Source organism: Caretta caretta, chromosome 10, assembly GCF_965140235.1.
Source record: "Caretta caretta isolate rCarCar2 chromosome 10, rCarCar1.hap1, whole genome shotgun sequence".
NCBI classification, from domain to species: Eukaryota; Metazoa; Chordata; order Testudines; family Cheloniidae; genus Caretta; species Caretta caretta.
The window spans coordinates 80,617,485-80,642,410 of NC_134215.1; the positions used below are offsets into that span (position 1 = coordinate 80,617,485).

Consider the following 24,926-nt stretch of genomic DNA (forward strand, 5'->3'; position numbering starts at 1 on the left):
TCAACTTCACCTTTCTCCTCTCCAATACCCCCATCCGCCCTCCTAACCACCTTCAAGCACCTTGAGTGTGTTTTCTGTCCCCATTGCCTTAACTCCCTGTCCTCCAGCTCTCTTGTCTATCCACCTCAGTCTGGCTTCTCCTCTCTCCCCTCAATCCTCATCAAGGTTCCTATTGGATAAACCTCAGGACCTCTTCTCTGGGCTTATTCACCTCTCAAATGCCTTCATCACGGTGGACTGTCCCTTTCCCTTGAGAACCTCCCCTGCCTGGGCATCTGTGACTCTGTACTGTTCCAACTTGCTCCCATAGGGCTTGTCTACACTTACAGTGCTGCATTTCTCCCTTCTGTACTACTCTGGATTGTCAGGCTACTTGAAATCAACTGTATGCAGATGATAGTGCTCTTTGTATTATTGTGAAATAGATGTATTGGAAAATTAATTGAATGAGGACTTGGAAATTGATGGGCAAAGAAATGTAAATTCTCGCTGAATTCAGCAAAAACAAAGTCACCTACTTTACCACAAACCATAAGAGGTTCAACTACAGTCTGTAACTGACATTGATAGAGAAGGTATTGCCATTGAGAGGAACTGGTATACCTTGGAGTGACCTTGGACACAGAACTAAGGTGATTTGGACCACAAGTCAGAAAGATGGCAGCCAAAGCAAAGAAGAGACTGAATCTTCTACTCTGTATTGCTGGCACCATTTGGATTCCTGTGTTAGGATACTGAGAAGAATGTCCTGTTCAACAGTTAATCCGATACTTGAATATGCCGCATCGGTCTGGTCACATACTATTCTCAGTAACCTTGCAAAGATCAATGTTGTGCAATCGTCTGCCATTCACACGATAATTGATAAGTAAGATCTATTCCAACAACAATTTGTGAAGAAGAGTCTGATGTTCAACCTCATGAGAATCCTAGAAAAGAAAAGCTAATTTGGCATGGAAATCATCTTTGTTCCCTATCTGAACCTCATCACTGTTCAGGTCTGTTCAGAAATCAGAAAACCAAATCAAGGCTGAAACAATCACCTTGTTTCAAAAGGTAAGTAAAGACTATTGAAGAAGTGGAAGCATTTGATGATGATCAGAGGGTAAAGTCCATGAAGAAGCTTGTATGCCCAGTAATTTCTCCACCTAAGCCTCTTTATTTTAATAAATGTCTCTCCTTGGAATACTGTCTTTGCTGGAATACTGTGTCCAGTTCTGGTGTCAACCATTCAAAAAGGATGTTAATAAATTGGAGAGGGTTCAGAAAAGAGCTACGGGAATGATTAAAGGATTTAAAAAAATGTGTAATAGTGATAGACTCAAGGAGCTCAATCTCTTAAATTTAACAAAAAAAAAGGTTAAGGGGTGATTTGACTGTAATGTATAAGCACCTACATGGGAAACAAATATTTGATAACATGCTTTTCAAACTAGCAGAAAAGGGTATAGGATGATCCAATGGCTGGAAGCTAAAGGTAGACAAATTCAGACTGGAAATCTGGCATCAATTTTTAACAGTAAGGGTAATTAACGACTGGAACAATTTACTAAGGGTAATGGTGGATTCTCTTTCACTGGAAATTTTAAAATCAAAATTGGACATTTTTCTGAAAGATCTGCTTTAGGAATTATTTTGGGGAAGTTCTATGTTTTATGGGAGGTCAGACTAGGTGATCACAGTGGTCCCTTCTGGCCTTGAAATCCATGAATCTCCCTTTTGGAGCACCCAAATTTGGCCACACTGAGAAAAACTAAAGAAAAGACCATTCAACAGTATCAGTCACAAGGCAAACAGATTCAGGTGTATGCTGATGGTTCGGCAGACAAACCCTTCAAGAATGATGATTATGGTGTCTTCATCCAGTGGCCAAATGGAGAGAGTACAAGAAAGATCATTGGTTCAGGATACATCAGTTCAGGTTATATGACTGAAATGAAAGCTATGCTCACTGTACTGAACTAAATAAACAGAAAAAAGGAGAGATGGATGTTGTGATGTTTGTGACTCACAGGCAGTAATCCTCAGTTCCTTTCAAAAAAACTGGAATGCTATCAACAATGCAATGCATAAGGAGGCACAGAGGATCAGAAAGTGGGGCAATAAATTGGTTTTTCAGTGGATTCCATCACATTCTTGTATATGGACATGAGGTAGCAGATGATATGGCCAAAGTTTGAAGCTTGAACATTTGAGTTGGAATGACAATGGTTGAGGATATTGACACCTTTTCAAGGAAAATATTAGCTGAAATAAATGGTCCAAAGTTAAGATACCCTGTTATTAAAGTAACATCCACAATCATGGGAGTGCAGATAGGGCACACTGCAGGAATGAAAATCAATATCGATGGGACCAAGATAGTCTCTCTGGAAGATGTGTTGGGAGCAGGCGTCAACACCTGCCCATGCTTTTGAATGACACATTGGAAGGAAAGTTGTGCTCTTCGGGTTTGACACCTTGGATCGAACCCTTAAAAAGGCCCCTGTAAGAATTGTTTAATTCATTCTCGAATTTCATGGCCTATGATTATCATGGGAAAAGATGACAACTACAACAACTGTAACCCCTTCCTCTGTACCTTCCTGAGCATCACATATCCCTTCAGTTCTTCCCCTTCAGCCGTTGCAGCCCCAGCTTGAATCCCTCCTCTGGTTTCTTCTTCTTCATCCTCACCTCAGAAACTTTATGTAAATCCACTCCTGTGTGTATCCTAGTCCTGGCCTCCACCTGCATCCCCTCGAGGGACCTAAGCTCTCATAGTGCACTCCTCTAAACATTTCTTTTGCCTGTTTCTCCCTCTCTTAGGGCATGACTACACTTGCAAATGTAGAGTGCTTTGAGTTAAACCAGCCTTCATAGAGTGTAGTAGGGAAAGTGCTGCAGTCTGTCCACACTGACAGCTGTCCACATTTGTGGCACTTGCAGCGGCATTGGGAGCAGTGCATTGTGGGCAGCTATCCCACAGAGCACCTCTTCCCATTCTGGCACTGTGGCTGGTGGGAAGGGGGTGGTGGGTGCGGGACATTCTGGGTCCTGTCCCAACGCCCTGTGATGCATCAGTTCGCATCCCAGCAATCCCTCTGCTTCAGTCCACAATTGGCGCCATCTTTCAATGTTTTTTGTACTGCGCGCGCTGTCTTCCCTTTCGGTCTACGGGAATGGAGCCCAAACTGCAGAGGAATATGCTGACGAGTCTCGCCAACACATCATGTTTGGCAGTCGAGTTACTCCTTAAGATCCAAAGTGACAGTGAGGACTCCAACAATGATATCGACTCGTGTAATACATACAATACGAGATTGCTTGTGGCATTCACGGACATGCTCACCACCGTGGAATGCCACTTTTGGGCTCAGGAAACAAGCACTGAGTGGTGGGATCACATCATCATGCAAGTCTGGGATGACGAGCAGTGGCTGCAGAACTTTCAGATGAGAAAAGCCACTTTCATGGGACTGTGTGAGGAGCTTGCCCGCACCCTGCGGAGCAAGGACATGAGATTGAGAGCTGTCCTGACGGTGGAGAAGCGAGTGGCTATTGCAGTCTGGAAGCTGGCAACTCCAGACAGTTACTGATCAGTCGCTAACCAGTTTGGAGTGGGGAAGTCGACCATTGGAATCGTGTTGATGCAAGTTTGCAGGGCCATTAATCACATCCTGCTCAGAAGAACCATGACTCTGGGTAACGTGCATGACATTGTGGCTGGCTTTGCACAAATGGGTTTCCCTAACTGTGAAGGGGTGATAGATGGGATGCATATTCCAATTCTGGCACCAGCCCACCTAGCCTCCGAGTACATTAATCGGAAGGAGTATTTCTCTATGGTTCTCCAGGCACTTGTGGATCACCGTGGGCATTTCATTGACATTAACGCAGGCTGGCCTGGAAAGGTGCATGATGCGCGCATCTTTCGGAACACTGGCCTGTTCAGGAAGCTGCAAGCCGGGACTTTTTTCCCAGACCACAAGATCACCATAGGGGAAGTTGAAATGCCCATTGTGATCCTTGGAGATCCCGCTTACCCTTTAATGCCATGGCTCATGAAACTCTACACAGGGAGCCTTGACAGCAGCAAGGAGCTGTTCAACAACAGGCTGAGCCAGTGCAGAATGACTGTGGAGTGTGCTTTTGGCCGTTTAAAGGGCAGCTGGCGCTCTCTGTATGGGAAGCTGGACCTGGCCAATAACAGCATCCCCACAGTTATATCCGCGTGCTGTACCCTCCATAACATTTGTGAAGGGAAGCGTGAAAGATTCACTTAGGCATGAAACTCAGAGGTTCAACACCTGGAAGCTGAATTTAAACAGCCAGAGAGCAGGGCTATTAGAGTGGTCCAGTGCGGAGCTGCAAGGATTAGGGATGCCTCAAGGGAGCAATTTGAGGCTGAAAGCCACCAGTAATGTCTGGTGCCCTGCACGGGAGTGAAGTGCAGTGGTTCCAATGTTAGTAGGAATCTGTGTTTGCTACGTATGATACACTGACTTGCGATGCCTGTTGCTTTCCTGGGCTAAGGTATCTTTTACATTATGAAATAATAAAGAATGTTTTCAAAGCAAAAAAATCCATTTATTGAAAAGAAACACAACGGCTTGGGAAAGAGCAAGGGGGTGGGGTGGGGAATAATGCAATCACAGGTTTGCGTATGTCCTGCTATCATTCTCAGCCTTCCTATCTGGAGTGCTGTGCAATGAGTGCTGCATTTCAGGATGGCTATACTGCATGGCAATGCGGGTCGAGTGCAGTGGGTAAGGGTTGTAGTTTTCAGGGCTGGGTGGTGAAGCTACAGGTGTTGGAGGCAGCTGATGGCGACAAGAACCAGGATGTTAGGGAAAATGGGTTGGAGGTGACATGGAGGCACAAGGAAAAGAGTTTTGGGACAAGGGCTGAAGGGGGGGGGCGGGCACGGTAGTGCTCCGCCTGCATGGCTATGAGCGCCTGGATCGAGTCCACTTGGCGCTCGATGATGCTTACCAGCCGCTCTGTGCTTTGGTGCCGGCGATCCGCATTCTGCTGGTGGACCCTCCTTTCACTCTCCCACCATTCCTGCACTTTTTGATTTTCATTCAGGGAGTTCTGCATGACTTCATGCAGCATGTTCTCTTTGCTTCTATGTGGCCTCTTCCTGATTCTTTGCAGCCCCTCAGCTGGTGATAACATGGATGACTGAGATCTCAAGGTTGCATCTGTAAAGGTAAAATGTAACACTTAACAGAAGCAGCATTGTTCACACCAGACAGAGCAATGATTCCCCTGTACTTAAGGAGGGCAAGCACAATCTACACAATAGCATAATTTGCCCGTCTCAAAGTGAGCGCACATAACCCCCGGGAGTCCCAAGATGGTGAGTAAGCATGGGTCAAGGGAGACTGATTCTTTCATGGCTGTACTGTCCTCTGGGTTTCTGTGCCTTGGGGAGAGCCAACAGCTTCAGGGGGCCCCTATACTGAACACCGTCCGCACATTTTCCACAAGAGTTCATCCTGGAAGGTATCTCGCTGCTGAGGGTGACCTGGGAAGCAAGGGAGGGTCTTCTACTACAATGCGGCTTCTGCCCTGGCCCATATGCAGCTTGCCTGTGTGAAGCAATGGTCTCCCCACCCCTCACGGCACAGTGGCGCGGACATGTTAGCCTGACTGGGACAAGGACCGCAGTGGCTCTCCCACGAAACCTGTGCAAGCACATTGCCCAAGTTCTGGATGAGACCTTTGAAGAAATCACTGAGGCAGACTACCCCAATGTGAGAGAGCACATCAACGCCCTGTTCCACACCCAGGCATGCATGCAGTCCTAACCCTCCTCTCCCCAAGAGCCTGCACCCAATAACTTCCTTCCCAAAATAAAAGCCGCTTACCGGGAGCCTCCTCTGGTGTTTGTCCTTCCCCAAGCACCAGCCACTGTGACTGGCTACCTTCCTCCTGTCTTGAGAACAGCTCCTCGCTGCATGCATCTAGGGGTGCTGGGGTGTCTTCCTCCTCCACAGCACCCTCACTCTCGCTTTGCTCCTCCTCCTCCTGCCTTGTTGGACTGTGCTCTGAAGTGTCCATGGTGGTCCCCAGACTGGAGGTGGGGTCGTCCCCAAGTATCACGTCCAACTCTTTGTAAAAACGGCAGGTCGCAGGGGCAGCACCGGAACGGCTGTTTGCCTTGCGGGCTTTACGGTAGGCATTCCGCAGCTCCTTCACTTTAACCCTGCACTGTACTGCGTCCCGGTCATGGCCCCTTTCCATCATGTCCCTTGATGTCTGACCAAGGGGTTTCATAATTCCTATGGCTGCAGCACAGCTTGGACTGGACAGCTTCCTCCCCCGAAACACTGATGAGCTCCAGCACCTCGCCATTGCTCCATGCTGGGGATCGCCTGGCACGTGGAGGCATGGTCACCTGGAAAGATTTGCTGAGAGCACTCCACGCCTGTCTGAGCAAACAGGAAGGGGATTTTCAAAATTCCCAGAGAATTTAAAGGGCTGGTCTGATGGTTGGTCACCTGAGGGCAGGGCAGTAGAGTTCAAAGTGATGACCAGAGTGGCTAGAACAGGCATCGTGGGACACTTCTGGAGGCCGATCAGAGCGCACTAATGGACCAGGGCATCCACACTGGCGCCGCAGTGCTCAAGCGGGGGCGCATCAAATGTTATTCCACTCACCGAGGTGGAGTACCAGGAGCGCTCTAGCCACGGAGTCAGAGTACTCTACATGCCTTGCCAGTGTGGACGCATTGTGATTTAGAGTGCACTGGGCTGCTTTAATGTGCTCTAACTCACAAGTGTAGCCATGCCCTTAGTTTCACTCCTTTCACTCTGCCCCCTAAAATGAGAACAGTTGTCCTTTTCCCTACTGAGTGCACGCTTCCTCTCCTCTTTCAAATCACTCCAACAAACCTAGTTCCTAATACTCCATCAGCGATCAGCTTTGATGATCTGCTCCCTCATGTAAATTCCTTTAATTGCTTAGGATACAAAAGGAGTTATTCTTACTAATCACGTAGAACCACGGATGTGTGCGGTGCTTTACAGGCTCTCAGTAAGGCATGAACTCTTTCCTGAAGAGTTTATAATCTATATTGGAGATAAGTATAATGTTTTGTATTTCCAAAATGTTGATTGGTGCTCTCCGATGTTTAATGTTAATTACTCTGAAGAAAAATGGGTCATTGTCTCTTTAAGGTCTAACAACGCTATCATATGTAACATTTTAAGCAAGAGGGATGTTCACAGACAATGGAAAGCCACATAATGTTACTCCCTGCACAAATCAGATAAATTGTTCTGTAGACTTACTGACAGTAGAGACAAAAGACTTTTTCTCTCACGTTGTGGAAACAACATCTGGGAGGCTGTCTCTAAATCTCTTTCCTTCCCCCCTCCACCCCCACTTGAGGCCTCTCTTTGTTCAAATAGGAGGAGAGAGCACAGTTTCACATACCGCAGGTAGAGCTGAAATGTTCAAAGGCCTGAAGTAAATTGCAAGAGGGTAATGGATGCAAGTTGCAACATGACCATGCAAAAAGGGGGAATAGAATTTGTATATATTCTGCTACTCTGAAACCTATATATTATGTTGCGATTTGCCGTTAAAGTTATAGATCTCCTGGAGGGCCTTTGCGTAACTAGCTAACGAATTATTTTTCAACTTGCTAAGTTTCCCTTCTTGCATCATATGTATTCTATGGCAGTGGTTCTAAACCAGGGGTACATATACCCCTGGAGGGTATGCAGAGGTGAGGTCTTTTAGGGGGTACCTCAACTCATCTAGGTATTCGCTTTGTTTTACAACAGGCTACATAAAAAGCACTAGCGAAGCCAGCACAAACCAAAATTTCATACAGATGATGACTTGTTTATACTGCTCTATATACTATACACTGAAATGTAAGTACAATATTTATATTCCAATTGATTTATTAACTAATTATATGGTAAAAATGAGACAGTAAACATTTTTCAGTAATAGTGTGCTGTGATACTTTTGTATTTGTATGTCTGATTTTGTAAGCAAGTGGTTTTTCAGTGAGGTGAAACTTGGGATATACAGGACAAATTAGACTCCTAAAAGGGGTACAGTAGTCTGGAAAGATTTGAGAGCGACTGTTCTCTGCGGTACAAGCTGTATGGATAATGAGAAAAGACCCAACATATCAAAATTTACTGCATAGTAACATGCAACTCACCTCACCTGGAACCCGACAAAAGCAAAGATCAAAGGACAAATTCTCAGATAATTTACTGGTGTAAATCCGTTCAAATTAACATAACATAATATCCTGTTCTGCACTGTAGCAGTATTACACTGGTCCTCTGCTGCAAAGCTCTCATAAACCCAGAAGATACAACTGCTTTACAATTCTTCTTATGTGGGGGCACCCTCTGATGAGAACAAGATGCCAGCCATATTGTATCCTGTACTGCCATCCTCATGATTCCATGGTTATCAGGGTAGGGGGAATGGTGCCCCTATACCCTGATAAACCCCAGCTGGTGTACTAGCCCCTTAGGGACCATTGGCAACAGGATGGAAATTAGAGCAGCCTTCCAATTTATGCCAAACTTTAAACCAGCACCCAGTTGGCCTTAGGACAGAACTCAATAATGTTTGATTTAAACTCTCAAACCCCTCCCCCCAATGTTTGAGGTTCCAGAATTAGGCTATATGAGTCTTCCCCATCTCTCATCTCATACTTTAACCAGGAACCATTGGAAAGTGAGTCCAATGACCGTTTATAGATACGACAGTAATTCTGGACAGAAAAGGTTGTCCCTTTGCCCATCCTGTCTGCTAGGTCCAGTTAAATTTCCATGACTGAACTCTCTTCTCTTAGGAATATTGGAATCTCTTTGGAAATTCACATTGATGTAAACCTGTGTACCTATAACCTGTTGTTGCAGTATACGAGCACAAAGAGTTGTATAGGGACGAAGAGCTAACAATTTCAGATTTATTTGCCAAGCTTCAGTATATCCATGCTGGCCGAGGATCTACCCATATGGATCAGACTGCAGAACCAGGACCTAAGTATTTTAAGATATGCAGTATTTATGGATGTATTTGATGTTTTGTAAACATGTGACAAAGACAGGTTTCATAGTAGCACCTATGTTAGTCTGTATTCGCAAAAAGGAAAGGAGTACTTGTGGCACCTTAGAGACTAACAAATTTATTTGAGCATAAGCTTTCATGAGCTACAGCTTTCTAGCTACAATGTCTGCACTGGCTATTACAACCCATCATGTTCTATGTCATTACTTCTAGTATTTTGCTTACTTGACTGAAGTGCACCAGGGTGGGTCATATTTTGCTTTTTGTGCCTTAAGCCACTAAAGATATGGTTTATGTAGCATTATGAGAGATACTGAAGTATATCAGTAGATATTAAATGTGAAAATACATGAGTAAACCAAGATGCTATGGTCATTTAATGATAAAGTAATGCTCTGCCTTTTCATCTAAGGATCTCAAAATGTTTTACAAAGGTGGATAAATATTATAATATTTGTTTGACTCCACTGGGCTTTGAATCAGGGCCTTAGACACAGAGGGTCTGATTGTATTTCACACTATGGTTCTGTTACCCCACTCAGCGGGCATAAATTACATTTTACCCAAAGTGAAAAGCTGCAAACATCTCTAGTACCTTGGTGGTAGGTGGGGAAAAAAAGAAACAGGGTTGATTTTGGATAAAAGGTACCTGTCAAATCAGCCAAGACTGTAGAAATAATTATGGTGATCACATGGGGATATATACTCAGTATTCAGCTTAATCATCTTTCCGTTTCAACTGCTCTAAGCCAGTTCTGCATGACTCAGTCAAATAACTGTTAGGTAACTAACGTTATTTTTTTCTACCCCCAACCCTCGCCACCCTTCCCAGTACCAGTAGCACTTACATCAGCAGCTACAGAATAGATATCCTAGGGATGGACATAAATGCTGATAGCTAAACAGGGGACAAGACTTTCTAAAAGAGGTGCCTAAAGGAAGGATTTTCAAAGACAGTTATAGAAGTACGGCACCTAACTCCTACTGAAAACATTTGTGCCTTTGGAAATCTCCTCAAGTCTATACTTAGGCACCTAAATCAGTGGTCTGATTTTTCAAAAGAGCTAAGCACCCAGTCCTCAGCTCCAATTGACTTCACTGGGACTTCATGTGCTTAAGTTCTTTGCTGGATAATAATAATAATACCTAGTGAAATTATATAGTGCTCTTCATCACCAGTTCTTAAACCACTTTAGAAAGGAGATCGGTGTCACCTCCATTTTACAGATCAGATGCTTCTCTGGGGATGGCAATCCCAGCCCCTTTCGAGAGTACTACATCCACGAGAAAAATGTCAACGTTTTAAAAGTCACCAGTCTGACACACTACGAGGAGCCCTGTAAACACGGACATGAAATGAGCATCTGAAACAATTAGGAAGTAGGCCTGTACCAAAACCATGTCTGAGCAGCCTGCAGCTTTGTGGAGGGTTTGAAATCCAGTGACAACTTTTGCTGTTTTACCCGTCTCTAAATAAAATGCTGCTGAGTATCACGGTTCAGTGGTGTTTGTATGGTACGATATGTTCAGCATTTTGTGCTTATTGAATCCTGCATATCAAGCAATGTATTCCTTAGCCTGCCCACCCCCACATCTCAATAATTCACTCCTTTCTCTGCGTCGCACCAATTCCCACTGCAGCATTGCCAACTCCAGCCAGTTTATTGCGAGTCTCACACTGTTTGGTGTTTTTATTAGAGCCCCAGCTCCTGGAGCTATATAATTATGTCAGAATCTCAGCTTTCATTTCATTTCATCCCTCACGGGTGCAAAGACAAGCTGGGAAACACAAACGCTACAGGCTCAAAAACCAAAAGGCAAATAAAAAAGAACCTAAAATTAATTCGTTCTTTAAAATCTCATGATTTTCAAGCCAATCTCATGATATTCTGGGGGCTTGATTCGTGGGTTTTGAATCCTTTGGGCTGGTAATTCAGCCTTTGGTGTTCATATAAAGTAGAATCCCCCTTTTGCATATAGTGAATTTGACTTGTAGTCCATCTTGATTGTTTTTCCCTGTTCTGACAGACTGGAGATGCTTTGGTAGACCCTTCAAAGTGTGTCAGACATGTGATCAAAGAGCCTCACACAAAGGGCCTTATCTCTGTCCGAACAAACAAACAAAGAATAAACAACTCTGCTCCCCGCACAGAGCAGGAGTGTTTCCTTTGTAATCTCTGTCCCTTTCTGGGTAACTTCTATGCCTGTCACTTTTTCTCCTAAACAGGGGTTCATTTTAGGAAGGGGAAGAGCAACTCTCCACAGAACTGCATCTTGTAATATAGAACACCCTAAAGGGGACTGACTGAAAAGTATTAAGGAGACCAGTGCATTTCCTCCTCCTCCCCCACTCAGAATTGCCTTGTGCTTAGGCGACCCTTATATTAATTACACCCAGCATGGTGGCATTCCCTCTGTGATTGTCCAATGAAGTGAGCTGTAGCTCACGAAAGCTTATGCTCTAATAAATTTGTTAGTCTCTAAGGTGCCACAAGTACTCCTGTTCTTTTTGTGGATACAGACTAACATGGCTGCTACTTTGAAACCTGTCAGCATGCTGTCGCTGGAATCCCAGCAGAAGTGAAGAGCTGAGGGATGGTAGTGGCGCAGCTTTTGATCTTAAAGAAGAAACTTTCTTCAGTTACACATTGAACTGTCAGCAGGCAAAATCAACACTTGGGATTCTGCAGTGCTTGAAGAGTTGCTCCACAAAGACTAGCCAAGCAGGGCTTCTCCCACACATCCTCAAGTTGTTGTTCTTATCTAAGCAAACTATGTATAAATATTGACATATTACTCATGGGCAAATCATTCTGTGACACTCCTTTTTTGCTGCTATGACGAAGAGGAGCCTTGTTTGATATTAAGAAAACTGTCCTTCAAAGGCCAGAACATTTAAGATCAAAAAAGGTCAAATTAAAAAGGATGGTAAATGATTAAGTACACCTTTAAAATGCAAACATTTTTACTTGTGCTGCTTACTTGCATTTAGAGGAAAGAGTAAATAATGCTAACTAAACTCTATGTACCTTAAAATCAGTAACAAAACTCCCATTGACTTCAGTCATTCAGACTGAGACCTAAATCTTTCCTTTGTACATATGATGAACATGCAAGAGAACCTGCGTTCTGCCCAATTCTAGCACAAATTGTTTATATAACAGATGGGCACGTAGGCGGCTTGGTTTTAATCTAGATCTGAATGTTCCCAAAGTTCAGGAGTGTTCAGTTCCAGTACTCTGGTCTGAGCCCCCATCGCTGGTATCTAAGATCGCAGCCAATTAGTAACACTGTCTCTGACAATATGTGTGATTTTTCAGTTAAAATATTCCCTGTGAATCTCCCTTGTGTACAAAAAATATTCCTTAAAGAGGTGTATTCTTGTACTGGAGTATCTGATATTCCAGCAGCTGTGGACAAGGTGGTATTGCAAAAGCAAGGCAGGGCCCCATTCATAAAGGAAAAAAATATTTACATGTTAAAAAGCTTTTTAAAAGTTCAGTTGGATATAGAATGCCCAGTTCAAAAAAGAAAAGACTTAAACAGATGTGCCCTGGCAAGAAGGTGAGTATACAAACAGCAAGGAACAGAGAGGGAACAGGCACTCATAATAGGAGGCATGGGGAAAGAATCCCCCAGTTCAGATAAAATGTTTGCAGCTGGAATCCAGCTTGTGAGATACCTGTAATGAGCCTCTGTATTTTGAGCTTTCAAGCCTGGACATACTCCTTTTCTGGATATAGCTTCTTTGCCACATTACACACCACAAGAGACTCTCTCTCTCTCTCTCTCTCTCTGTGGTCACATAAGCAGCAACTTCCATGCAACAGAAAAATAGGACTTTATAAATTAAAAAAGAAAGAAAAACTCATTGGTGGTGGTCTGCAACATTTTGAACAAGGAAATATGTGCACTAACAAAGAATGACAACATGTGGCCATTTGTGTGTAATATCTCAGCAGCTCTGGGTCTACAAGTGTTCACAGGAGGTGCAAGAGATGCCTCAGTATGGGCCGGTGTGTTGAGTACGCCATCTCTGCACTACAATATCCTAAGGCACAATCAACCCCTTAAGCACCATCAGTCTCCATCTCTATACTGCCCATTCCATGGGTATGTCTACATTAGAGTTTTTACCTTAAAGATAATTAATTGCCCATTAAATCAAGGTTGTTAACACATTTGGAAAGATTGGTCTAGGCCCTCCCCAGACATTTGTGGTTTATGCTGGGGGTCAACCCCATGAGGCCGCCTCTGTCATGTGCAAAGCTCGCCCCTCTATTAAGAGTTGCTCAGAGAAAGCCATTTGCAGCGCACACAACATATTTTATTGGTCCTACAAAACCCAGGCAACATGCTACAGATGAACACTATCTAATGGCACCGAATCTATTTACATATTACGCTCAGTCTCTGTGTGGGGAATAGTACATGCACAATCTGGTCAACACTAGGGGCAGTAAGAGTCTCAAGCATGCTCCACAAGGACAGAATCTTAGAATCATAGAATATCAGGGTTGGAAGGGACCTCAGGAGGTCATCTAGTCCAACCCCCTGCTCAAAGCAGGACCAATCCCCAACTAAATCATCTTCAGGCATTTTAGCTGCTAAAATAGAAATCTCTACTTAGAATGTGCAAACTGCGAGTTTTCTAAAGCTTATAACTTGATTCCACTTGGGTGGATTTTCATAGGGATGGCAAAAGGATCATCCCTGAACCAAAGCCCCCTCACCCCCACCAAATTTCAAGTCACTGCTCCAAACCACAGGGAGGTGGGCCTGCTAGAGCTTCTCAAGGCCACCAGAATTTTTTTTAACATGGACAAAACAATATATTTTCCCCTAACTTCATTCTCTGAAGTGGTCGTGCTATTCTTGCTGAAAATGTTCCAAAAGTATTAAGCTTGAGGTGGACACCTGGCATGGAAAAATGTCAGCCTGCCTTGTTAATGTTTTGCAAAGTTATAAGCAACTGAAAACAGGGTCTTATCATGAGCAGTGTTGGGCAACCTCATTAATAGGCAGTACTACCAACTCCACCTGTAACACACAGACATAAAGTACTCTTGTAACACCATCCTCTCACCAGGAACCTCCTGCCATTCCAGCTTCAAGGAAAGTCCTGCTGCATGCCCTCTCTACATAAGGTACCCCTATTGTTCAACTGTCAGACCCACCCACTACACCCCTCCCCAAGGAAATTTGCTCTATTGAAATTGCTGTCTTCTGTTCAAAGTGCTTTGATCACAGCCATTAGCTGCTGCCGCCTCAGGGTCATGTGGGCATGTCCTCCAGATTTTGCTCTGCATTTTACTGCACAGCCTAGTAGTGGTCAGCATATGTAAAAATGGAAAAGGGGATGCAACATGTGACTACATATGCCAAGAAACAATTTCTGCACATTTGCTAGGAGAACCCTCTTATACAACAACTTTACTGCAAACAGATAATTATTAACAGAAACTCCAGTTTGTACACTGTGTTTCATTGGAACACTTTGGGACTTCCATTCTGCTTCACTATAAAACAGTGGTTCTCAACCAGCGGTACGTGTATCATGGGGGGACAGAGGGAGGGTACACAGAGGTCTTCCGGGGGTACGTCAGCTCAGCTGGAGAGTTGCCTAGCTTTACAACAGGCTATATAAAAGTGAAGTTAGTACAAACTAAGATTTTATACAGACAATGACTCGTTTTTGCTGCGCTATGTATTATATTAGCGGTTCTCAAATCTGTGGGACGTGATCCCAAAGTGGGTTGCAAGTTCATTTTGATGGGGTCGCCAGGACCAGCGGCAGACTTGCTGGGACCCAGGACAGAAAGCCGAAGCCCGGGCCCCGCTGCCTGGAGCTGAAGGTGAAGCCCGAGCAACTTAGTTTTGTGGGGCTCCCTGTGGTGTGGAGCCATTTGCCCTGCTTGCCACCCCCTAACACTGGCCCTGAGAGTAGGAAGATTCAACGTGGAGAAAAATGTAATTATTGTCGCTTCACTGCCTCCCAGAATGACAAGGCTCACAAATGAAAAAACAGGCTCAAGTATCACTGAAAAGTAAGTACGATATTTATATTCCAGTCAATTTGTTTTATAATTACATGGTAAAAATGGGAACATAAGCACACTATTACTGAAAAATTGCTGTCACACTGTTGTCTTTTTATGTCTGATTTTGAAAGCTAGTAGATCTTAACTGTGGTGAAACTTGGGATACACAAGACAAATCAGACTCCTGCAAGGGGTACAGTAGTCTGGAAAGGTTGAGAACCACTTCTATAAACAAGCTTCACAGTATCGGAGGTTACAGCAAGGCTGGTCTTGCAGTCTTAGTGCATCTGAATGCCCAGTGACTTCAGCCGAAGTTCGGGGGTGACAAAGAAGGTAGACTTAAGATCTGCAAGCAGAGGCTAACGTATGAATGTCACTGCGAAAACCAGCCACCCGAAACATAAACTTGTTACTATAGTGATAAAGTTGCAACATAAACTTAAAAAATAGCATAGACAGTCAAATATATAGCTCAAAAATCCATACATAAAACATAAAGAAAGAACAGAAAACAAGACTAAATGTTGGAATTGTTACTTTTCATTGGTTTGTGCAACAATTTTTATGTTAATTCTGTGCATTTTGGAGTATTTGTGTCTGTTTGCCCTTTGATGTGTGACAGCACAAAATGGAAGAAAGTTCATATAACCTGCATTTATAAAGACAAAATAATCCATCCAGACTTATTTATTAATACATATCTGTATATCTGAACCTGAATTATTGACTGACTTGGCTCAACAGTTGCTTTGGCACCATTAGAGTCTGTTATGTACATTAATATTTAGTATTGGTTCGGTCCATAATCCTGACATATTGATGGATAAATGAGATTACAGCTTTGTATCTAATACAAGGGTACGTGCAACAGATGATTTCCCCTCCCAGCTAAACTAGTTTAAAGCTCGTCCATAGTTTGGAAAAAGACTCTGGAAGATGTTACTTTTAAAGGCTTTCTTTTGAACTGCCTGTGCACTATTGTAGCACATGTTGCTCACTATGTCCCAGTGTAGCCACTCATTTAAGGATATGTTTTTCTAAGTTGGGGGCCTAAGAGAGATAATTTGAGCAAACTTTGATTTAACTAATGTGGGCTAAGTATGAAGACCTATATTACTTGTGAACCACTTCTACTAAAATTTGTAAAGAACCTCACAGCCAAGCTCAAGTAGATGCTCAGAGTTGTGAGATTTGCTGAATTTAAGGGACACCACCATTTTGAACTCTAGTCAATTTAAAAAAAAAAGATAAAAAGTATTTCAGATCCTACATCTTCCCCTAGCACCCTCTGTCAATTGTTGTGGTTTTACAATTGCTTTTCCGTGTGTTTTTAAACATTTTTCTCTACCCTGTTATTGTGTGAAAGACCCATGCAAATGACAAAGAAATGACTAATGGACTACATAGGGGAGGCAGTGAAAGTGTCTATTCCCAAAGTACTGCAAATGCCAATAGCACACAGACTTGGGGGGGAAGGGTGGAACCATTTTTTTGTTTCATTTCTTTCACTTATAGTAATGTTAGTTGTAACAATAGAAAGTAAAATTTTCAAATAAAGGTGTGCTTTTTGTGCTCATAGTGTGTCTTTAAATATATTGCTGAATTAAGACATATATATTGATGCACAGTACAATTGACTTCCAACAAAGCAGCTTTTGTTTGGACACATATATGTTCCTCATATGTTGAAAAGAATAATAGTGTAGAACCTTGAAATAGCTTGTCTGTGCTGTTAGTTGTATATTTCATAGCGCAGAAATAGTTAAATCAGAATATCCTTGCTTTTCTCAATTTGTGTCTGACTCACCCCAAAAGTTATTTTCCTGTAGGTTTGTTTTGCATGTCTAAGATAGTACTGTATGTATATAAATGCTATACTGTAGATGGTATGTATATTATTTTAACCATGGAAAGCTCCCACACCTTCCCCTGTGCATAATATTTTGCATGACAGAAATTGAAAGTTAAAGGTCATAACTCTTATTTACAAGTTAACATTCTAATATAGCCTCATTCAAAAGCACACACAAACACTACCAAACCATTTGCTTTTCTTCACCTATCTTACCTCTCTATGCTAACATTTCCCAGGGGTCCACGGTAACGTCCATGAAAAATTCATACTTCTCACCAGTGTGCTCTGCCTTGCCCAGAGACCAGGTATCTCTTTATCTCACCATTGCATGGGTGCCCTCACACCTACATAGATGGATTCCTTGCCTCCCAACTGCTCAGTCCTAGAATTACCAGTGGCCACCCAGAGGTCCTAAAAATAATTATCAAAATTGCCATCTGGGACAGGCATAGCCAGTGATTCCTCCCTTGGTCATGTCCTACCACTTCAGCATGTCTGTCATTTATCCAACCATGACACTGAACATGTCATCCTCAATATCCAATGACTGACTCTAGCTGGACAGAACCTCCTTCGGCAATCTATTGCAATATACTGTCATGGTCATGGTTAACCACATCACTCTTGGTGAACTTCACAAAGTTACCCACTTCCCTTTTAATTATCCTTCTACTCTGTTACACAGCTAAGTTTCTGTGTATGAATAAGTACCTAGATAGATATTATATGCAGTGTTGTTGTAGCCGTGTTGGTCCCAGGATATTAGAGAGACAAGGTGGGCGTGCTAACTATTTATGCTAAACTATCTGTTCAGACCTGTGTTTGGCTGTGACACTTTGAGTACCTTTCCCAGACTTGAAGAAGAGCTCTGTGTAAGCTCGAAAGTTTGTCTGTCTCACCACGAGAGGCTGAGCCAGTAAAAGATATTACCTCACCCACCTTGTCTCTCTCGATAGGCATTAGATAACTAGAAAGAAATTAGACTTAATGTTTCAATAGCTGGATGCAGCAGAAAGGGGGAGGGAGACATTAAGAACTGTATTAGTCCCTGATTCCCTCCCTTGCCCCAAGCACAGTTTAGTGCATCTTGGGGGCTGCTCCAACATGCACCTGCTGTCCTCAAAGAACCATCTGCCAGCTGTGCATAGTCAGAGCACTGCATGCTCCAGCCATGTTTCTTCCCTGTCCTGACATGTCCATGGCACTTGGTAGCTACTGGGAAAGTGCTTGGGAACGAGCTGACCTAGGTCTGTGCCTGCTTGGAACTCCCCGACCCAGGGATTTCCCTACATCCCCCCTGAATTCCCCCATCCCCGCCCCTGGTGGTCAACTAGTTACATGCAATGTTGCCAGTGTAGTCCTTTTCCAACCGCCCTGTAAATTGGAACACTCCAGGTCATTTCAATCCCTCCCCCAACTCCGTTTTTACTACCTTAGTGATACAAAGGGAACAGAGAATTTGTTCCTTGATCTTGAAAGCAGCCAAAAGCCGTTCTGGGGGGAGAGAGAGAGAGAGAGAGAGAGAGAGTGCTGAAGAGGAGCTATTTTTTCTCATATTAGAAGTTAATCCAATATTGTTGCTGACTCAAAGCCCAATCTAAAACTTTTAGAAGGTAAAGTTTAAACCCCATTCCTATCAATTTAATAGGCCTTATTAATTAACCAGCCAGGCAAAGATTTGTAGTAGGACTGTCAATATTTTAATCTGTTATTAAAAGGTTAAGAAATGCACATTATCTCTGAAAATATTATTGCTTACTTTAGGTATTTTCAAATACATAAATCATGGAGAGTTAGAACTTTTACCACGTTGTAAGACATTGCGCTACATATCTTTACATTTCAGTACGAACAAAATTCAGTGGATGATGCCTCTGCACCCGTACTGTGTTACAGAGGTATGAATACAAGATATAAGATATATTTTAAAAGGCGAAGACAATTGTTCTATTACTATAAAAGACATACTTCTTCAGCCTAGAGGTAGTCTCTAAGACATCAGACTTTTTATAAACCAGAAAAGATATCCACACCATGTAAAATTGGGATGATCCCGTCATTTTCCTCTGTTAATTTTTCCATTCTGAGTGTCCAAAACTCTCTGAAATACTGAAAGAAATACTGTCTAGGGGTTCAGAGAGGCATTTTTCTTAAGATAGCTCTCTTTGACAGGTAAACCCAGAACTAACACAAGCTGTCCCATAAAATTTTAATATTTATACAATCTTTAAAATTAATTCTACATCTTGTGACAAAATACTTTTCCTTTTCGAGTGTGCTGACCACAGTGCTGGTGAAGTTCAGGTTATGGTTCACTGATTTCAGTGGATCTACTCCTGATTTACACCAGAATAAGCAAGTTTGGAATTTGGCCCAATATGTCTAGTGGCAAAAAAACCACCAATGAGCAGGGAAGCTGGCTGCCCACTGAAGTTTTTGGGTGCCTTAATTTTAAGGTGACCAACTGTCGAAACTGTTTTCATTTTCAGAGGCATTGAGCAACCACAACTCCAGATTTAACCCTGGTCTACACTACAAACGTACATCAGTACAACTATGTCACTCAGGTGTTTCCCACACCCCTGAGCAATGCAATACCGACTGAACTCCCAGTGTAGACATGCTATGTCGACAGGATGGCTTCTGTCACCATAGGTAGTGTCTTCACTAAGCACTACAGAGACGCAGCTCCACCAAGCGCTGTAAGTGTAGACAAGCATGAAGCCAAGAAAACCTACAGGTGCTCAGCACATCTGCATTCAAGATGTCTCAAGTTGATCAGCCAAAAACTGGGTCACTAAATCAGGGCTACTTTCTGAAATGTTGGCCTGAATGTGCACCCAAAATTTGAGGCACTCGAATGTAAGAGAATGCACGTTGGTGTCGTGTCTCAACTGTGCAATTTGTGTCTGATTTAGAGCAAAAAATAACGAGACTAGCAAAGGGAGTGGCAAGGTGGGCAAGTGGAATACCAAATTAGCTAGCTACTTCGAGGTAAAATTACCCTGCCTTGTTGCCACTAGGACTTCTCAGTGTAAAAACAAGTCTTTTTTATAGTGAAGACATAGCTTCATCAGGGGCCTATCTATTTAGGTTCTGGCATGCAGCTCTATAGTTTTCAGTGTCTCTCCTTTTGGCCATGAGGGGCTTTGTCATTTGTATTAGTTTATTTTTTGCAGCATGAATTTCAATGACATTTCAACCCCCCACATCATTCTCAGTGTAGATTTTTAACACAGTTTTGCCTAACTCTCCCACACTCAGCCCCAGGAGTCGGGGATTGGGGAACAAACCCTAGCTCTGTGTGTGTGTGTGTGTGTGTGTAACCTTTACTGAGAGGAGTTCCCCCTCTTTGACTCTCTGTAGAGTCTGCCTCTTTAGGGGGTGGTGGGGAGGAAGTCCCCCTTTGCACTCTGTGGGGATATATGAGTGAGCGAGGAGAGGAAGGTCAATTGTTAACCTTTCTAGAGTATGCGGGTGGGGGAGAGAAGGTAGGACATCCACCCTTTCATATGCTCTGAAGTTGGGAGGTAATTAGCTGAGAGGAGTAATCCCCACTCTCTCTGTGTGTGTATGTGTGTGTGTGTGTGTGGTGAGTAACTGAGAGGAGATCCCCCTTCCAGGCATCTGGGTTTACTGTGGGATTGTTTTATTTTGGTTTTTTTGGGGGGAGGGGGGAATAATCATAGAGAGAAGCTCCCCCTTCCATTCCCTGGGAATTGTGATTAATGGAGAGGACCCCCACTTCCACTCCTGGGCTCACTGTGTGTATGGGTGGGGTGGTGTCATTGAGGGAAACCCTCCTGCACTCGTATTTGCTGTGTGTATGGGGAGAGCCCCCGCCCATTCCCTATGTGTATGAGGGGTGGTCAGTGAGGGGAGCCCCCTGCCCTGCCTGGCTGTATGTATGCGGGGTTCACAGGGAGTAAGGGGAGCCCCCTACGTTCCCCAGGCTTGCTGTGTTTATGGGGGGGGGTCACTGAGGGAGTGAGGGGAGCTCCCTACGTTCCCCAGGCTAGCTAGGTGTATGGGGGAGTCACAGAGAATGAGGGGAGCCCCCTACATTCCCTGGGCTCACTGGGTGTATGGGACAGTTACTGAGGAGAGCCCCTGCCCTGCCCTGCCTGCTGTGTGTATGGAGGGTCACAGGGAGTGAGGGGAGCCCCCCTACGTTCCCCGGGCTTGCTGTGTTTATGGGGGGTCATTGAGGGGAGCCCCCTGTGTTTCCCCAGGCTCACTGTGTGTATGGGGGGGTCACAGGGAGTGAGGGGAGCCCCCCCTACGTTTCCTGGGCTTGCTGTGTTTATGGGACAGTCACTGAGGGGAGCCCCTGGTCCTGCCTGGCTGGCTGTGTGCAGGGGGGTCACAGGGAGTGAGGGGAGCCCCCCTACGTTCCCCGGGCTCGCTGGGTGTATGGGGGGGTCACTGAGGGAGGGTATGGGACAGTCACTGAGGGGAGCCCCCGGCCCTGCCTGGCTGGCTGTGTGCAGGGGGGTCACAGGGAGTGAGGGGAGCCCCCCTACGTTCCCCGGGCTCGCTGGGTGTATGGGGGGGGTCACTGAGGGGAGCCCCCAGCCCTGGCTGGCTGTGTGCAGGGGGGGGCGGGTCACAGGGAGTGAGGGGAGCCCCCGGCCCTGCCTGGCTGGCTGGCTGTGTGCAGGGGGGTCACAGGGAGTGAGGGGAGCCCCCCTACGTTCCCTGGGCTCGCTGGGTGTATGGGGGGGGTCACTGAGGGAGGGTATGGGACAGTCACTGAGGGGAGCCCCCGGCCCTGCCTGGCTGGCTGTGTGCAGGGGGGTCACAGGGAGTGAGGGGAGCCCCCCTACGTTCCCCAGGCTCGCTGGGTGTATGGGGGGGGTCACTGAGGGAGGGTATGGGACAGTCACTGAGGGGAGCCCCCAGCCCTGGCTGGCTGTGTGCAGGGGGGGCGGGTCACAGGGAGTGAGGGGAGCCCCCGGCCCTGCCTGGCTGGCTGGCTGTGTGCAGGGGGGTCACAGGGAGTGAGGGGAGCCCCCCTACGTTCCCCGGGCTCGCTGGGTGTATGGCGGGGGGTCACTGAGGGAGGGTATGGGACAGTCACTGAGGGGAGCCCCCGGCCCTGCCTGGCTGGCTGTGTGCAGGGGGGTCACAGGGAGTGAGGGGAGACCCCTACGTTCCCCGGGCTCGCTGGGTGTATGGGGGGGGTCACTGAGGGAGGGTATGGGACAGTCACTGAGGGGAGCCCCCGGCCCTGCCTGGCTGGCTGTGTGCAGGGGGGTCACAGGGAGTGAGGGGAGCCCCCCCTACGTTCCCCGGGCTCGCTGGGTGTATGGGGGGGTCACTGAGTGGAGCCCCTGCCCTGCCTGGCTGTGTGTATGGACGGTCACAGGGAGTGAGGGGCGCCCCCCTATGTTCCCCAGGCTCGCTGTGTGTTTGGGGGTCACTGAGGGGAGCCCCCCCGCTTTGGCTCTTGGTGGTTCCCGCGTGCCGGGCCGGGGGCGGCGCTGGCCGCCCGTTGCTCCCCTTCTTTCCCTCCCTCGGCAGCGCGAGCCAGCGCGTTTGGGCGGGCTGGCGGGGGTGGGAGCCGGGGCGGCCGGGCGGCGATTTGCATGAAAGGCAGACTGGGAATGAGCTGGAGCGGCCGCCTCTCCGCACACGCAGAGCCGGGGTGGGTGGGGGCCGGAGGAGTCTCCGCCTCAGGGGAACGCGGGAGCAGTCGGGGCAAAGTTTGCCGCCGCCAGCCGGGGCTGCTGAGGGCGCCGCGGGGCCGGGCTCCGAGCGAAGCCGGGCGCCAGGCTCCAGCCCCGCTGCCCTCGGCCCTGTGCGCTGCTGCCCGGCGGAGCAGTCCCGCGCCGGGGGGCCGCGCCGCGCCGCGCCGCGAGCCGGGCAGGCGCCCAGTGGGCCGCCGCCGCCAAGTTGAGCGGGGTCTCGGGCGGGCTCGGAGCGCGGGGCCGCCCGCAGCGGGAGGCGGCAGCGGCTGGGTGGGGCGCTGCCTCCCGGAGCGCCGGGCAGGGGAGCCAGCATGTCCTCCATCCTGCCGTTCACTCCCCCCATCGTCAAGCGGCTGCTGGGCTGGAAGAAGGGGGAGCAGAACGGGCAGGAGGAGAAATGGTGCGAGAAGGCGGTGAAGAGCCTGGTGAAGAAGCTGAAGAAGACGGGGCAGCTGGACGAGCTGGAGAAGGCGATCACCACGCAGAACATCAACACCAAGTGCATCACCATCCCTAGGTAGGGAGAGGGCACCCCGGGGTGGGGGGATCCTCCCAGCCACAGGCCGAGCAGGGGCACCGCAGAGCCACAGAGGTGGCACCCACCCACCCACAGACCAAATCAGGGGCGCCCATGCGGAGACATGTGCTCCCCCCGAGAGAGACATGTACACAGAACACCGGGGGGGGGGGGGGGGGCACACAAAGAGAGACCTGCACAGGCTGCTGGGCACAACATGTGGGAATAGGCACCTTCATCACACGTGGGGGGCCCCATGGAGAGACACCTGTGTTCCCTGAGGGGGGCATGCACAGATCAGGCATGGGCAGAGATATATGTTTGCCCACAGAGAGAGAGACTTACATCCATACACAATCATGGGTGTCCTTGCAGAAGCATGTATTCGTGTGCCGAGGTAAGGAATGGACACCCACAAGAGACATAAGCATAAGGGCACCCATATAAATACGTGCATTCTCTTTTATACTCACACATAGCTACTTGCCAGGACACTGAGAGGTGAATAACCGTATGGACACCCATTTGCACAGGCATGGCTGAGACACGTGTACCTGTAAATAGTTGCAGACTGATGCATGCACGCACACACGTTTGTGTGCATATTATAGACGTTAAGCATACACATGAGGTACTCCGAAAAGCAATTCCATTACAGGCTTGTGTTAGAAGAATTTTGCTTTTCTCTCCAGTCAACTGCAATAGAAGTTTGGTTTTGTATTCCTTTCTTACAAACTATTCCAGAATACTTTGCATATTTAAAATTAAGAGATCACAGAATTGAACTACAATCTATTAACAGCGGAGACAGAAATTAAGAAGGGAAAATGTTTTCAGCTAAGATTTGAAAAAAGATGGAAGTATTCTGGATTAGTTATACTCGTAGGTGATACTCTCTGTTTTATAGCCAAAAGTTTCACTCTGTTTTCTGTTACTGTTAAAATTAGTATCTCTGATTTCCTTTCTGAATGAGAGAAATTAGTTTTAGGTGTCTTGCTATGTTCAGTCGCACATTTCCCTGAAGAAGTGATTTAGGACCCTTGGATACATGTTTCCAGAGTAGGTGGTTGTAACTTGACCTGACCCCCCCCCCCCCCAACAAAGGAACGCAATTTGCACAGCGAAATGGGATTGCTGTTTGCAGGAGGAGTCATGTAAATTGAATAACTAATTTTTTCCATGTAAATTAATTCTTTTTGCAGTATTTTAAGATTGATTCAGTATGATTGCACACAGGACTCATCGTAATGCACAGGAGAGGACAAGTATTTAAATGATTATCTTTGTGGAAATCAAATCACTGAGAACGTTTCATTGCTGATTTTTTTTTTTTTTTTTTGGTAAGCTTATTCAGATATCTGGCATTTTTCGTTCCATTTTATGGAATAATACAGCATTGCTTTTTAAACATATTAAAGTTCACTGAGAACAGTTCAATGGTGTATAATTGTATGCTTCTGTGTGTTGATTCTCTTTTTCATGCGTGCATGTGCACCCATATACTCTTGGTTGTCAGAATGATTTAATATGTAGTGGCTAGTACTCACAAAGCCGCATCAGTTGTATGAACCACTGAAACAAGTAGTTTTAAAAAGTTGGGTAGAGTTGGAACTCTTTCTCCCCCTCTCCCCCCCAGATGAATACCTCCAAGCCCAACAAATACAGTTTTTAAAGATTGTTCGATATCTGCTCAGTTCTTCTCTACCGAATTACACTAGGTCAGAGTCTAGTGTAAATTCAGAATGACTCCACTGTAGTTAGTGAGACTACCCTGGATTCTCTGTCT

General features: G+C 45.8%; 1 protein-coding gene across 1 annotated transcript in view; it reads left to right on the forward strand.

The window, feature by feature from the left end:
- Window positions 1–22,581: 22,581 nt before the first annotated feature.
- SMAD3 (SMAD family member 3) overlaps window positions 22,582–24,926 on the forward strand; it is a 104,235-nt gene continuing 101,890 nt past the window's right edge. Inside the window, exon 1 of the mRNA XM_048866893.2 lies at window positions 22,582–23,140. Within this exon, the coding sequence (XP_048722850.1) occupies window positions 22,935–23,140 (206 nt within the window). The 5' untranslated portion in view covers window positions 22,582–22,934. The remainder of the gene's footprint in view (window positions 23,141–24,926) is intronic.